At 43.9% G+C, this 15,260-nt stretch overlaps 2 protein-coding genes across 4 annotated transcripts in view; one reads left to right on the forward strand and one right to left on the reverse strand.

Moving 5' to 3' along the window:
* Nucleotides 1-1,087: 1,087 nt before the first annotated feature.
* On the reverse strand, nt 1,088-5,025 carry dmac2 (distal membrane arm assembly component 2). Its single transcript, XM_061046139.1, has 6 exons — nt 4,943-5,025; nt 4,002-4,183; nt 3,513-3,593; nt 3,158-3,297; nt 1,740-1,902; nt 1,088-1,668 (listed from the first exon to the last, which is right to left on the reverse strand). Exons 1-6 carry the CDS (start codon nt 4,958-4,960, stop codon nt 1,485-1,487), a joined length of 768 nt encoding a protein of 255 aa, XP_060902122.1. The 5' UTR covers nt 4,961-5,025; the 3' UTR covers nt 1,088-1,484.
* Nucleotides 5,026-7,390: 2,365 nt separating this feature from the next.
* acsl3a (acyl-CoA synthetase long chain family member 3a) overlaps nt 7,391-15,260 on the forward strand; it is a 31,112-nt gene continuing 23,242 nt past the window's right edge. The window contains exons 1-2 of one of the 3 annotated variants that reach the window (XM_061045631.1): nt 7,391-7,567; nt 13,045-13,531. In XM_061045631.1, coding sequence (XP_060901614.1) covers nt 13,157-13,531 — 375 coding nt within the window. In that variant the 5' untranslated portion in view covers nt 7,391-7,567; nt 13,045-13,156. Of the gene's footprint in view, nt 7,568-10,846; nt 10,970-13,044; nt 13,532-15,260 lie in introns of those variants that run through there. The other 2 variants (XM_061045629.1, XM_061045630.1) reach the window with 2 other exon arrangements.

Below are 15,260 nucleotides of genomic sequence, written 5' to 3' on the forward strand. Positions count from 1 at the left end.
GAGGTTCCTGGTTGATGGCAAAAGTTGAAAGGACAGTTTCTGACTCAAACGGACTTGTCAGACGTGCATTTGTTAAAACTAAAACTAATGTTTTGGAAAGGCCAATAGATAAGTTATGTCTGTTGCTTGAAATGGATGAATAAGTTAAGTTCATTGTGTTAAGTAATATGCTTGTGTCTAAAGTGTGAGACTTAGCATGAGTAACATATTACATTTGAGTGAATTTTTGAGTTCTACCAAAAGTGAATTTGACATTTGTTGTTGTTTAGCAGTGATGACTATATGTTATGTTAAACAAGTCAGTCAAATTATTCCCGATCTGAAGTTAAATGTCACTTTAATGTTTGAGATATAATTGTTATGCTTTGCAGTAACAATTAGGGGCCGGAATGTAAGCGCCATTTTTGCATTAATAAGTTTGATTATTATTGTTTGGATTATGATTTGCTAGATCATAGCAGACGATATGTTTGTGTTTATCTTGGGAATATTTACTGAGATTATTCCTATTTTATTTTGAAGGTTTGTTGTGATTCTGTAAGACTTCCGTAGTCATGTGGTCAGGAGACAGGAAGTAAAGTGTATTGTTGTGTTACGCTGTCTAAGTAAAATAAACGAGTGACGGCGGAGCAACACGGTAGTTTTACCGTGGACACATGGGAACATGTGTGAAGCCAACTCAACGCGTAAAACAGTGTAATGTCGTCACTATAGAGTGGTTAATTAAGAACTCAGTTTAAGAACATCAGATTTATTAAGAAGACCGAAGAAACCACTACAAATCCTATGCAGAATGAGGAGTAAAGTGACAGTAGCTCATACAACTTTACATCAAAGCGTTCAGATTATTGAAGATGAAGACCTCGACTTACACAAGTGTTCACTGGTTTCCCGTTCTCTCTGTTGTCCTCATCCGCCCGCTCCTGCAGCACGCGGCTCGCACTGGATTATGGGATTGAGTTCTCACATAAACTTCCAGAGTGAAGATTAGAAACGCAGACGGATTAAGATGCATGAGAACGTCGTCACCATCGTCTTAACACGACTCAAAGATTCACAGACACAGGTAAAAAAACAACAACTATCATGGTATTTAAGAAAGCGTCTTTATTCAGTCACACTCATATTTACATTTTAAAACATAAAATAATCACCACACCGTCTTGATTCTTTCGGGACAGACAGGACTTTTTTTGTGTAATTTGCCATTTTGGGGGAAAAACAAGCAGAAGGTTAAACATGTACCTTTGAAGAAAAGGTAAGGCCATACATTTTTGTTGAGAGCTTAGGGCTCACAGCAGGTATCATGTCCACAATTTTCCCTGGAAGTGTCTTCGCTCTATCGATGCCTCTTCTGTCAGAGTAGTGACAGCCAGGCGTTCTCACAGGAATCTTTCTTTCCTAAATGAGTCCCTTCATTCATCGGATTCCTCCATCCATCCATTCATTTTCTTCTGCTTATCCAATGTCGGGTCCTTGGATTCCTATCCTTGCCCAGTCCCTATCTCCGTCCTTGCAGGAGCTGTTTCATCCTGCTCCTGCCTCGGGTCGTAGTTGTAGCCAGTAGCAGTGATCTGGCAGTGCGGTAACATCTCCTCCAGCAGGATCACAACCAACCCAGGATTGGAAATCCTCGGAAGGGAAGACACATCCAGCCGCTGCAGTCCCCTGCACACACAAACTCATGAAGGGAGGAACTCTACACATCCAAATAGGTGAGTGAGAGTGTGGATATTTACTTGAGATTCCTGAGTGCAGCCAGGCCCCCTGCAGTGATGCGCGGGCACTGGGAGATGTCCAGTTCCTCCAGAGAGTCCTGGAAGATATGGAGCCTGGAGAGGAACCAGTCGTCCACCTCAGGACATCCTCGTAACGACAGAGTCCGCAAAGACCGCTGCCCCTCTGATGAAGCAGATTAAAACATGTAAATTACATGTGAAATATCACTGAAATGAAAGATACGTACGCAGGACAGAGTGAAGGCCTTCGCACACTGAGTCTGTTTTTTCCCACCGAAATTGACGCATGAAATACGATCTCATGTTTGCACACTGACTCCGAACTCTGCAGTTTCTGCGTGTGTGTGCGTGCGTGCGTGCATATGTGTGACGATATACCTCAAACATACTATCAGCCACTGTTCAGGATCCAGTAAAGTGAGCAGCGTATCAAACTGGACCACTGACATCCTGAAACGCACTTTGAAGCGACAGGGATGATTCTGCAGCTCATTTATCGACATGTCATAATCTCCTCACTCCTGTCTTGTTTTCAGGAGTGGGTGGACCCAGTGTTTTTCTTTTTTCAGAACCAAAGAACCACTAGAGGAAGACGCAGTGCGTTGAAAACGTTAGTCCTCTGCACTTTTATTAAATTTGCCTTAAGGGAAGAATATGCAACTTTTTGATTCAGTAGATGTCGCCATTGAGCACCAGCATGAAACCGAAACAACTCGCGCTGCATTGTTGTTTTAGCATGCTAATGCTAGCGATCTTTATTTTGCTAGCATCTTCACACTGTATGTAAATTTACAGTAAATGACCGTGATCTAGAAACGCTTACGTGACATTCAAATAAGCAGTGAGTACAGTATGTTCTTCTTCTTCTCTCTAGTCCCTCAATTAAACAACTTATATACACAAGGGGAGGAGCCGGCCGTCCCGTCCATGTAAACACGCTGTAGTTACGGCTCGGACAACATCACAGACAGCGGTACTCGGGGGGCACACTCATTGTAGACAATCATGACTCAGAGAGTTATTTTTAGAGGATATACTTGATTTCTGCTACATTTAAGTGTGAAAAATCACATATTCTTCCTTTCAGTGATGCGTTTGCTGCAGTATTTTCTTTGGTTCCTGTCTTGAAGAAGGTATCCACTGAAATATATTTTTTATGTCTTCAGTCAGTGACCGAGAGCACCGACCTCCATTTGTGGAGTGGCTGAAGTGCAAGAGTTTCCTTCTACTAAACTACTACATCATCTTCACTGCTTCATGACTCCATTTTGTCTCGTACTACAAAATCCTTCAGTTAATTAACGAAAGAATTAACGCATTGGACCCAGTGTGCAAGGTTTTCTGCGTGTAATGTTTGTCTATCAGACTAGAGATGGGACGGACTCAGAGTGCAAAGGCCTGGGGACAAAGTTCCTTACCCAGGTTCCTCAGTCCCCTGAAGTTGATGAGTGTGTGGCTCATGTTCACCTCCTCTAGTTGTGTGTCTTTGTGATTCAAGAAGTCCCAGTTGAATTTGGCACTGGCGTCTGAACCGAACCACTCTGACTGGCCGACGTACCTGAGGACGCATCACAAAGCACAACATCAGAAGTTGAGCATCAGAGTTTGGCTCTGGTTTCCAGCCTGAACAAGCTTTTTTTTATATATACGACATAATCTGTTTTCATTACAACTTTCATGCATGTTGGCATGATCTGCATCAGTCTTTCACATTGCTGTTGGTGACATTATGACACCGTTGGCACAAAAAGAACAGGAGAAAAAGGCACCTACCTAAATGAACCCTTCATGGTCAAGATGTAAAAGGCTGCCGCGATGTCCGGCCCATGTAACCTCTCAGTGTAACCATAGTAACTGTGAAAAAGAGAAAAAGGAAAATCAGTCATGGTGAAATATGGTATGCTGCTGACGAGGACAAGGGCAGGCTACAGCGCGACATCCATTCTGCAAAGAGGGTGATTGGATGACATCTCTCCACGACCCCTACACCTCCAGGACCCTGAGTGGGGACTCATTAAGACCCCCTCCTCTGGTGAAAGTCTGGCATCCACAAGCCCAAACTCTCATGCCACAAGAACAGATTCTTCCCTTCTGCTCGCATGTCTAATCAATGATGCCCCCAAACAGACTGTGATTAAACTCCATATGAACTCAGGGCATCCTTCCTATATTTAAGGACGCCGCGCCAAAAGAGCAGCAGCATCAGAGGCAGCACTGGTCTGCGTGTGTCGTTCAGTGCAATACAACCAAAACATGACTTACGCATTCTTCTTCTCAATCCCCCTCCTCTTCCAGCTAGACTTCCAGCTCAGCAGCATCTCGACGTCATAGTAACGCTGGGTGAGGAAGAGGAGCAGCCTCCTGTGCAGAGGAGTTGAAACCGAGCTGGAGCTCAATGGTCGTCTGGCGGCAGCGAAGAGGAGAGCCGAGCGCTGGCAGCATCTCTGCAGAGAGTAAATGTAGAGAGAGGATGGGAGCAGGTGCTTCAGTCAGGAGGGAGTCTTTACTTAACTGTGTTTGTCTGAACCTCTTGGTCCTCTCATTACAGTTTATATGGTAAAAAGCTGCAGAGTTGGTTGTGCAAAGAAAGCTTTTTTTTTTAAAAAAAGGACACTTTAGAGTCAGCTGCCTCATAGATTAGATTAATCACAGCTGTGAACCTGGTGCCCCCCCCCATTTTTAAGGACTTTAAAAATACACTGCAGCATAGTGTCTTGTATTTATTTATATCTAGTTCCAAGTGCATGCACATTTGATGTTGCTGTTGTCTTCAATGCACAAAGTTATATATATTTTACACTGTTGCAGTTTGCACCATGGTTCGGAGAGGAACGATTGTTCTGAATTACAATAAAGATGACTTTGTGTTTGCTGTTTTTAAATTGTTTTCAAATGTGCCATCAAGTGTTAGTTTTTATTCCTTAATGGCAAAGACACATTTTTCCTTTAGCATGAAAAAAGAAGACACAGATTTACTTCATTTTTATTCTGTTCTTCTCTAAACGAGCTAAATGTGAGCTCAGTTCAATCATCTCGTTTGACTTCTCATCGTCATGCTGCATTAGTACGTTAACGTCGAATCCGTTTCAGCCTCTGAATAAATAATCAACAAGGTCTTATAACAAACTCACTCACTAATGTGAGAGGATTAATCTGCTACATGAGTCTGTGAAGTGCAGCAAAGCGTCTGAAGGGTAACTTACCATGAAGGGAGCCGACATGACAGCAACAACACCGGCAGTCAACGGAGAGTCGGAGGGGACAATCTTTCGCTACTTCGCTTTTGTCATAGTCCGTTGTAGTTCGTCATGTCAACCGCTGAGTGTCGCTCCACGCACGTGTCTGAAACCTGAGCAGCTGAAGCTGAACTCAGGTAAATAAATGGACTTGTCTAGTGTCTTTTCTCGTCTGTTTACACCTCAGGTCACATTAGGTCATCCGCACACTGATGGCAGAGGCTGCTGGAGGCTGATGTCACCAACTAGAAACAGAGTAATGCAGTACATCTACACGTAATGCAATCTGTCTCTTATTATCAATATTGTATTAATATATGTATTAATTGCAAAGCCCGTAGACCAGCCTCCTCAGTGTCTCCCTGTAGTCTCAGTGATATAAAAGAAGGACACTGCTGCATCTTTGAATGTCTCATTTCACTTTAACAAACTCTCAGACAGCTCAGCTGACGAGTCCAAAGTCATATCCACCTTATGACATCACACATTGACCTTGGAGCCGATCCCAGCTGTCATTGGTCGAGAGGCGGGTCTACACTAGTCAGCCCCATGATTGACAGACAACCAGCAACACTCACATTAACTCAAATAATATACATGTATTGTGAATTCTTTAGGAAAGCTTGAGTCGTCTGCTCTGCTGGTCAGTTATTAAAAGTGATGGAAAAACAGGATATCATGAATTAAGCAAACTCTTATATAAACGATCTGAAGATGGAAATGAAGTCAAATCTGAAAAAGGGGAGACAACAGGACAGGAGGCCTCGTTTCCACATGTCAGTGAATTTGAAATCTGCTTGTGTTTCCGTCTCATTTACAGTCATAGTGAGTCGTCAGCCTGTCAGGGTCACAGTTTCATACCATGCTTCATCAGCTCTGTAATGATCAACATGAAAAAGGAAAACTTTGGCACTGACAAAGTCAAACATTACGATATTAAAAGCATTCCAGAAATGCTTCATCAGATAAACTGTGATGCCTTTGCTTCGGCATGGTATGCAATCAAAAGGTTGCTAGTTCAAAATCCGCTCATAAAGCTTGTGAAAATCTGGATCACATGTGCACCCCTTGAGCTCAACAAATCCCATGTGTTTATGAACGAAGGTACATACTAACATACGTGAGGAAGACTGCTCCTGACGTCTTCCAACGGTTTTGACAATCACAACATGAGCATGAATTCTTTGTATTTAAAGGTGCTATGGAACATTCAGCCACTAGATGTCCCACTACTCATTCACAAAGCAACGGTTTACACATTTATTCTACGTTTTCGAAGCAGTCTTAAAATCCTCTAAACTGATGGTACAAGTTGACTATATCGTCTTATTATATCAGAGACTGTAAATATGATTATTTGAAGCCTGAGTGACGTCAACCGTCTGTTCCTGCAGGGGGCGCTGGAGTCCCATCGATGGCGGTCTTGACTTTCAGTCAACCTAACGACAGACTGAGAGCTGGAGCTGAGGCGGGTTTTAAGACTCCTGACAAACAGTTACACCGCGCCCACCTGTCAATCAGGTCAGCTACACGCCTTATTGTGAATAACTCTTATCCTTCATCAAATCAAAACTGATGAGTCATCAAAACATTCACCCCCCGTACAGTGTGTGTCGATCAAGACATGAGCTAATCAGACCTATTTGGTTTTTTGAACCAGGCTGTAAACATGTTAAGCTCTGCTGTAAAAACAGGCTTTTTAGAATGGGTGTGTATGTGACTTCCTGTGCTTCTGCAGCCAGCCTCTAGTGGACACTGGAGGAACTGCAGGATTTTACACCTCAGCATCGGCTTAATTCAACAATGATGGAAAGTTTGTAAAGATATAAAAGAAAAAGGGAACGATGAAGTCTATTAGCCTAGTTTATTTTCTTTTAATATAGATGCACTTCCAATTTAGAAAACAGGTATGTGAAAAGCAATGCAACTTATGTGCAAATTGCCCTTGCATTTACAAAAATGTGTGTAATCCATAAAAGAGGTGCACAAATTAGAAAGAGCAGTGCATTAAAAACATAAAAACATCCATGTCATTTCCTAATAGAAGAACCATAGAAGCAGAGGTAAACATTTTTGCAGTGGCCTCTTGCTTTATTGGAGCTAGTTACCAGAACATCAGTTATTACATCTTTATCATCTTTATCTTTATTGTAACAAAAACGTTTTTGTCTTCGTTATTATTTTCATTAAACTGATGGTGGAAACTATGAGACCAGGGGTTGTGTGCATGCATGAGATGTTGGCCTCTGGTTTTCCTTCTTGTGACACACAGTAACCCGTGCAGCCTCCTCGAGCCCTCCTTCCAACGTGGCCCGGCCCATAGCACGCGCCACCTCCACGAGTCCAATCATAACGCAGAGACTGATCCCAACACCCCACCACCACCACCACCCCCCTCCCAACGACAACCCCAACTCGCCATTCATCCACGCACAACAACACGACACGCGTGTCACTTCCGGGCTCGGTGCAATATCAGCGTTTCGATTAGAGCCGGTGGATTAATTCATTCACACGTCAGTGTCCAGCACGGCGAGGTCAGAGTCCTGTCTCTCCGCTCCTGCAGCCGGTGGGAGGTGACAGCATTGACCGGTAAGTTTCTCTGTCGTTACCGGTGCCGTGATGCTCGTTTACAGCCTGACCAGATGTGCGGGATGCTGCAGCTGCCCGAGATAAGGCTCAGACAAATCCGGTAGTATCCATCTTTATTTCCTTAAGAATAAAACACCAAGAATATTATTGTATGGTCGACATGAACACGGAAGCTTATAAATAAGGCAGGAGTAAGAGTCGGTGGTTATTTGTTTACTCATTTGTTTACATTTGTTCACACGAGAATAAAAAAAAAAAGAGAAGGCCTGTGGTTGTGGTAGAAACTTAAATGGCTTTTATGGAAACCACATGAAGAATACATAACAGAGACATAACAAAGCCCTTACTAAATATTACAGATCACAAGTGAAAGTGCAAAAAATGGGATCAACTAAGTGGGGAAAAAAGAAGAAGAAACAAGAGATACTGAGGTATGAGCGACATTTGTAAAGGTCAGGCTAGTGGTTGGTTGTTTTAGTTACCCTGTGCCACAAACTGGTTTGACAAACTCTGACGACTTTCAATTTCAGTATAGCTCATTAGAATACGACATATCTTATTGTGAAATTTCCAACCGGAAGTGATGTGGTTATTGTGGGTTTCTTGACCCTAGTGCGAGCTCGTGGATGTTGCAGCTTGAACATCTGTGGCTGTACTCGGCATCTTGTTTAAATGAGAGACACGCCCATTGTGTGGTGAAGATCAGGGTCCATATCCATGTTTAAGTTCAAGTTCAAGTTTATCGTTACTTCTCTGCAGGTCTTCGTGTCGGTTTTTTCAGCTGAGCTGTGTGATGTCATGTAAGCTTTTTAAACTGTTGTCACTTGTGCCTCCTCTTGAAATGCCTCTGGAACATTTTTTTTTAAAACCTCCATGTTTGCAGACACGATGTCAGACTCCCACACTGACCACAGTTTCCTTCACGTTTGACCAACAGGTGACTTCTTCTCTGGTTCAGGTTACTTTATTTGTACCCGTGTATTGTACATTTGGTTGCAGGGAGAGTCAAATAAAACTTATTAAGGCACAGATAATACAGAAGACGTTGAAAGTGCAAAATGCATGATACATGCAAAAGTGCAGAAGTGCATAAATTTTGCAGATTCCAATCCACCCAGATGATATGTAGAGGCTACAGGGTCTGGAAGATTAAAATAAATGAGACATTTAAAAACATGAAATCAGCTTCCCAGCCTGCTGTCTCTGTCTCCCCATACAACACCTACAGATCTACATTTTTAAAAGTCATTAAGCGGACGCTTTTTTGTCCAAAGCAACGTTCATCAGAGAGAACAGACCGATGCTGAGCTGGCTAAACACTGAGGGGGGGGGAGAGACAGCTCTCTACAATGTTTAGAATTTAGACTGCAATACCCATTTTAAACACTGGGTGTCAGAGTTACATATTGCTCCTTTAACATGATATATAATAATTCATAAATGTCAGGTGTCTTAAATACTTAGTAAGCAAACTTTTCTAAAAACATTTTTAAAGATAAATGATGTTTGAAATGTCGACAGGAAACCGAATCAATATCAGCACTTATTTTAATCAAAATCCAGAACTGAAAGACTTTTGTCATCTCCCTGCAGGCCTCACTCACAACCTCCAGCCGGTTTGTCGTTTTAAAAATCTATATTTACACAGCTGAAGTGGACCGTCCTGTGACAGTGGCTGTCAAATGATGCAGGCCCATGAGAGTGCTCCTGTACTTACTGACAGAGATGCAATTGTTTTGCAGGAATGGTCTGATATGATTACAGACGACACAGAAACACTCTCTCTCTCTCTCTCTCTCTCTCTCTCTCTCCCCCCTCCGGCTGGTGGCAGCTGCTCACAAAGTGCAGAATTATTAGAGTGCTATGATGTTCTAATACCATAACTAAAAAGTAGCAGGAGGCGTTTTTAATAAGTGATAAAGAGTTCTAACTTAATACTGACGCCTCTTTAGCGGCTTTCACATTATGCACTCCTGAAATATTTTGAGAGAGTTTCAGGAGGACTGCTCTTAAACTCATGTGTTTAGTGACTATATCTTCAGTGTTTGGAGTGAACACAGCGCTCTGTAACAGAGTCTGTTAGACTGCGTTTGCAGCTACAGACTCCAACAGGCTGCCACGTTACTGACGATACATTTCTGATTGTTGTCACCTGTAACCAGCAGCTGATACCTGCATGATAAAGCCCGCAAAAACTTCAGGTATGAATACATTTTAAAAGACTGAATTTACTTCAGTCGCATGTGGCCCAGTCTGTGGGGGGTTGATCCAAACGGATCATCCAACAACATCAGGATCTCACATATAGCTGCTTTCACACCTGCAGAAAACTCCTGAAAAACTCCAAATATTTCTGTGCTGAGCGTCATGTGTGAACACAAACAGCTGAATGTTTCTCTCTTCACCCGGAGTTTCTCCTCCAGCCTCCTCGTATTTATTCTGCAGAAAGTCAGAGTGAGCTGATGTGAGAACGCAGCAGGATATAATCAGGAGAATTCACCTGGAGCGAGTGGGAGGGGGTGGTGACGTTTATTCCCTGTGATCGCTGCACGATCATAGACTGTCTGCACGCCACCTCTACCATCTCCATACTCTAATGAACCTGCTGAATAATGTTTCCTGTTCTCCAGTATGTTCTTCTCCACTCTTTAGTTCAGATTGAGATTCTGTTCAACTACTTGTTAACAAAGCCTACTTTATACTGATTAAACTCCTGTATATAGCTCGGTGACGGGCACGTGTGCCAGATCTTTATGTCACCATGTGCACACACAAGTCTGATCCACATAATCAACCCTTTCACTCTGAATTATACTTTCAAACTCTTTGCAGGCTTTTCATTATGTCACTAATCGAAAACTGGCAAATTCAATTCATGTGTTTCAAATCACCCACGCTCATGCAAAAAAACAACCACATATATGCCCCTTTTTTTTTCTTTCTGCCACACACACACACACACACACACACACAAACCTTTGACCCTCGGGACTGTGTCGTGTGTGGGTGCGTCGTTTTGACCACAATGGCCATGTTGAGTTTTCTGCAAGACTTGAGCCTGCCTGCTTAGCCGAGTGGGTGAAAGCACAATGACGTCGGACACACAAAAGACCCATTCACTCAATCTCTTGAGGAAGCTATGATTCCCTCATACACACACACACACACACACACACACACACACACACACACACACACACACACACACACACACACACACACACACACACACATGCCCGGTCACCCCACCACTACTCACGTCATGTCACAATATTACTCAATTAATCCAGGGAGCAGAGGCTCGCTGCAAAGCTCCTGATTATTATTTATTTTTTACAAAGCTGCCGTTTGAGCAACTCCTACTAACTACCTGTTTGTGACTATTTAAGGTAAGAGATTAAAGTCGAGCCGGTTTATTCACTGCTCTGATGAAAACCAGGGTCTTGACCTTTGATAGAGAGAAAGACCCGCTGAGCTCCTTCAACAGGTTATGTGTGTATGAATATTTTGGAAAGTCTCAGGCCTCTGTTCACAGAGACCCAAGGAGGACTATCACTTTAGCCACAACTGAAGCTTCAGTGTTTATCCAGCTCTGCATCGGTCTGTAAACCTTTCTGTGTTCTAACCTCTCTCCATTTTTCAAAATCATCTCCAATATTGATCCTAGTTTGAGCACGTTTCTGCTCGTGGAGGTTATTAGAAACATGCAGAGGCTTTTTAGGTCGGGTACAATCACTTCTATCTGAACCACTTCTCTTGCCCGCTTCCATCGCTGCAACACCTGTTGATTTGACCTGATAACTGCTCTCATATCTGGCAAACTGAGGGGCGTCCAAAACGGTAGTTAAACGTGTTTTTGGTTTGAGTGTGAAAGATGTCTTCAAATAAGAGGAGGTCTAACAAACTTTGTTGTGAGTTGCATGCTGGGAAATGGAGTTTTACCTGTAGTCTTTTTATTAAGTGAAATATTTCATTGCAGGAGTTTCACTTTATTATCTGAAATATATTTTATGAATGCTGGTTAATCGTATTTTCACTCTATATATTTGCAGGAAATAATATCAGGAAAAGGTTGTTGTTGTTTTTTTTTTACAGTTTTCTCATCATGATGGGAACACAGCATGTGCATTATTGAAGAGCCAATCCTGAGGCTAGGGGAAAGTAGGGCTGAGGGAACATCAGGCCTTAACTTGATTGGGTGGAAAATGTCATAGGGCTGAGGGGACATAGGGATGACCCCGAGATGAGTCGCAGCATGTTCTCCAGCAGCGTGCAGTTTTGTTCAGCTGCAGCGTCGTGTGATGGAAAAAAGAAAAAGGAACACCGGCTGCGTAACAAGACGCTGAGCAGAACAACAGGGCTGCAGAGAATCCCACGGGGACACGATGGGAGTCGGAGAGAGCACTGCCGGTTAAAATCTGTAATTTATTGATGAGTCTCAAAGGGACACTTGAGCGAGGAGTGTGTTTAGGAGACAAGCGTAGTCATGTTTTGTGGACAGGAAGGATGTGGTGCTTCTTATGAATAATGAAAGATTTCTGCTAGAGAGGAATATTTGGGGCCAACCGAGTGTGTTTGTGTGTGTGTGCACGCACCATTTTGACCAGGAAATGAATTTCTTTTTGCTTCACAATCTTGAAGACAGTTTCAGAGCAACATATGAATATCATTAATGATAGGAACCTTTTGGATCATGCAACACATTCTGCAGCAATGTGTGAGTCCAGCTCCCTCCGCTGTATAGACATATTTAGGCGTAGACTCAATGTGCTTCAAAGTGAGAAGAAAAGGCAAAGAACACACATACTGATAATAGACCTGTTTGATGAACGTCACAAACCTCCGTCACACACTCCGTCACACACTCCGTCACACACTCCTTCTAAATCACAGAGTTTTATGTGTAGAATGTGGCTGCTGGATCTGTGACGTACGTGAGCGCCATCTTGTTCTGTCTGGGAACTGTTCCTCTCCCGGCCGTCTCCGTCTGTCTGGAGGCTTGTAGCCTGTCTCACACACACACACACACACACACACACACACACACACACACACACACACACACACACACACCCTCTCAGAGTTGGTTTCGTTTTTGCCAGCTCGAGGCATTCCCTTTGCATTTCATTCTTTCACTTTCTCCTGTTTTCACATCTTTATAAACTCATTTTCTTTGTTTCTTCTCTGCTGCTTCTTTTTCTTCTTCTGTGGTTTTTTTCCCGCTGTCTCTTTTTGACGCTAACAGCGCCCGACACTGGCGGTCTCTTTTCCTGTATTCATGCTGTGCTCTTAGTGAGAGAATAACATTTGAAACACAGAGGCATACCATGGCTCTCTTCTGCTTTCATGTGTTTTGTTTCGGTTTCTGAATAAGTCAGGATTCCTGTCTTTAAGTCTCCAAAAGCTTGGGATCATAGCCTCCTTTTGGACGCTTGTATAATCTATCTAATGCCAGGCTGATGTCATTTATCCCACAGGAGTAGGAGTCAGTCTCTCCAAAAGAAAGAAGGAAGAGTCAGAGCAGCATCATCACATCTTCCTCCAAAGTCTCTCCTCGCTGCTCTCCGGCATCTTCACAGCTTCTCCACGATGAAGCTGAAGGAGGACCTGAGCCCCATGCTGCTGCTCCTCTTCCACCTCATGGTCTGGATCTACACCTTCATCACCTTCCTGCCCTCCTACATCCTCAGCTGGGTCTCCGCGCCTGATGGGGACTCCTACGGCTCTGAGGCGGAGCGAGCCAAGAGAGCGAAGGCCCGCTCTGTGCTCGGGCGTCCGGAGGGACCTTATAGAGCGGTGAGCGCCATGAAGAGGTTGGCGACGTCTCTGCACCCGGGGATGGACACCCTGGATAAGATGTTTGAGTACGCAGCCACCAGGTTCCCGCGCAGAGACTGCCTGGGGACGAGGGAGGTGATCAGTGAGGAGGACGAGCGACAGAGCAATGGAAAGGTGTTCAAGAAGGTGAGGAGTGATGCAGGAAGTGTAGCAACAGAGTCAGCAAGGAAACAAAATGTAAAAGAAAAATGTCAGGAGGAAGAGAAGAGGCCGTTAATCACACTGTGATACATCAGTTAGTAGAATCCTGTCATGTTTGTAAAATGTTGAATATTACTTTAACAGGCTGCATGGTGGTGCAATGTTTGGCGCCCCACAGCGAGGAGGTTCCCGGTTCGAATCCCCGTCTGACAGGAGCCTCTCTGTGTGTAGTCTGCATGTTCTCCCCGTGCATGTGTGGGTTCTCTCCGGGTACTCCGTCTTCCCCCCACAGTCCAAAGACATGCTCGTTGGGTTAACTGGTGACTCTGAATTGTCCGTAGGTGTGAATGTGAGTGTGGCTGGTTGTCTGTCAGCTGGGATCCGCTCCAGCCCCCCGGGGCCCCCGAATTGGAAAAGCGGTATTTACAGTATAAAACTTTTGTAATTGTTTTTCTGCAACACACATTTGTCACAGTGTTCATTCTGACTTGAAAGCAAAGCGATCTGCAGCCGAGCTCCTCTCTGAGGTTGGATCTCCTCGTCCTCAAGTCCCACACTGTGACTTCCAATTCTTGTTTCTCTCTCCTCAGCTGACAGCTTGTTTTTCCTCAAGACGGCCTGAATTCCATTGTAGCTACTCACTGGAAGGAGAGCGGAGAGCAGAATGAATACAGAATGGAAACCCTAAAGTGATTTGTATTCGTCAAAGAGTGTAAAGAGAAATTGTTCACAAAGTGGGAGCAAGAAGAGAAAGCATGACCCCGGCTTTAGCATGCATGCGTCATTTCTCTCTTTTTAAAGAAGAGCTATAACTGAGAAGAAAAGTCGATTACGTCACTATTTAGTGCGAGCGTTACCCAAGAGAAGACTTTACCAACAGTCTTATTGGTGCATTTTAGAGCGTGCATTGTTCCTGCACTGTCAGGAGTTCTGCCAACTTTGCTGTGCTGTAACATTACCTCTGAATTACCCCTCTAATCCCAACAGCATGATCCTCTTAATCCATCGAAATACCCTCTGGTGAAACACTTATTGCTGCAATGGGAACATGAATTAGCATTTTAGAGCCTACAGTGGAACACAGTTCTGCATGACAGTGTGCAATACCATTTATCAACCACTAGGAGTCGGTATAACCCTTCTCGTACATGCAGGGAGCTCCGACTGTATGAGTGTTTGTGTCCGACCATCAGCGAGTGAGTGTTGAGGAGTAGATCCAGAGAGGCCTGTGTTTATCTCCTTCCTCTCGTGCTGATGACCACGAGGTGCTGCGGCCTGACGGCAGGAGAGGAGGATGTTCTGTTTGGCAGCTGTTGCTCCCTTTCCTGTGACTTTAATATGAAACAGGCCAAACAACAACACATGTTGCAGTGCTGTGCTCTCGTTGAAGAATTTACCCGGCAGCACATCATAAAAGGAGACAGGTCGCAACATCCCAATGGCCAAATGCTGCAGTTCCTTGAGCGGCCACATGGGGCTGTCTCCAATAGAGAGTCAATCTCCATAGGCCCCATGGTTAATTGACCAACTTCACAGGAGAATTAAACATGCTTACAGCATGGTACACAACTATTTCAGTATAGGGGCAGCTCCCTGTAGTTCTAAACTTTTAACCCTTTATGAACCAGGACGCAGGCTGAGATCCTCAGGTGGAGATCTACAGGCTGCTCCAAGGTCCAGGTTGAAAACTAAAAGGGACAGGGGTTTAACTTTC

Source organism: Labrus mixtus, chromosome 9 (genome assembly GCF_963584025.1).
Source record: "Labrus mixtus chromosome 9, fLabMix1.1, whole genome shotgun sequence".
Classification (NCBI taxonomy): domain Eukaryota; kingdom Metazoa; phylum Chordata; class Actinopteri; order Labriformes; family Labridae; genus Labrus; species Labrus mixtus.

Excerpts from the sequence above, each read along its gene's own strand:
- dmac2 (XM_061046139.1), bottom strand. Across the intron at positions 1,903-3,157 it reads CAGGGGACTGAGGAACCTGG|AGGGGCAGCGGTCTTTGCGG; the intron begins GTAAGGAACTTT and ends CTGCTTCATCAG. Across the intron at positions 1,669-1,739 it reads GCTGCACTCAGGAATCTCAA|GGGACTGCAGCGGCTGGATG; the intron begins GTAAATATCCAC and ends TTGTGTGTGCAG.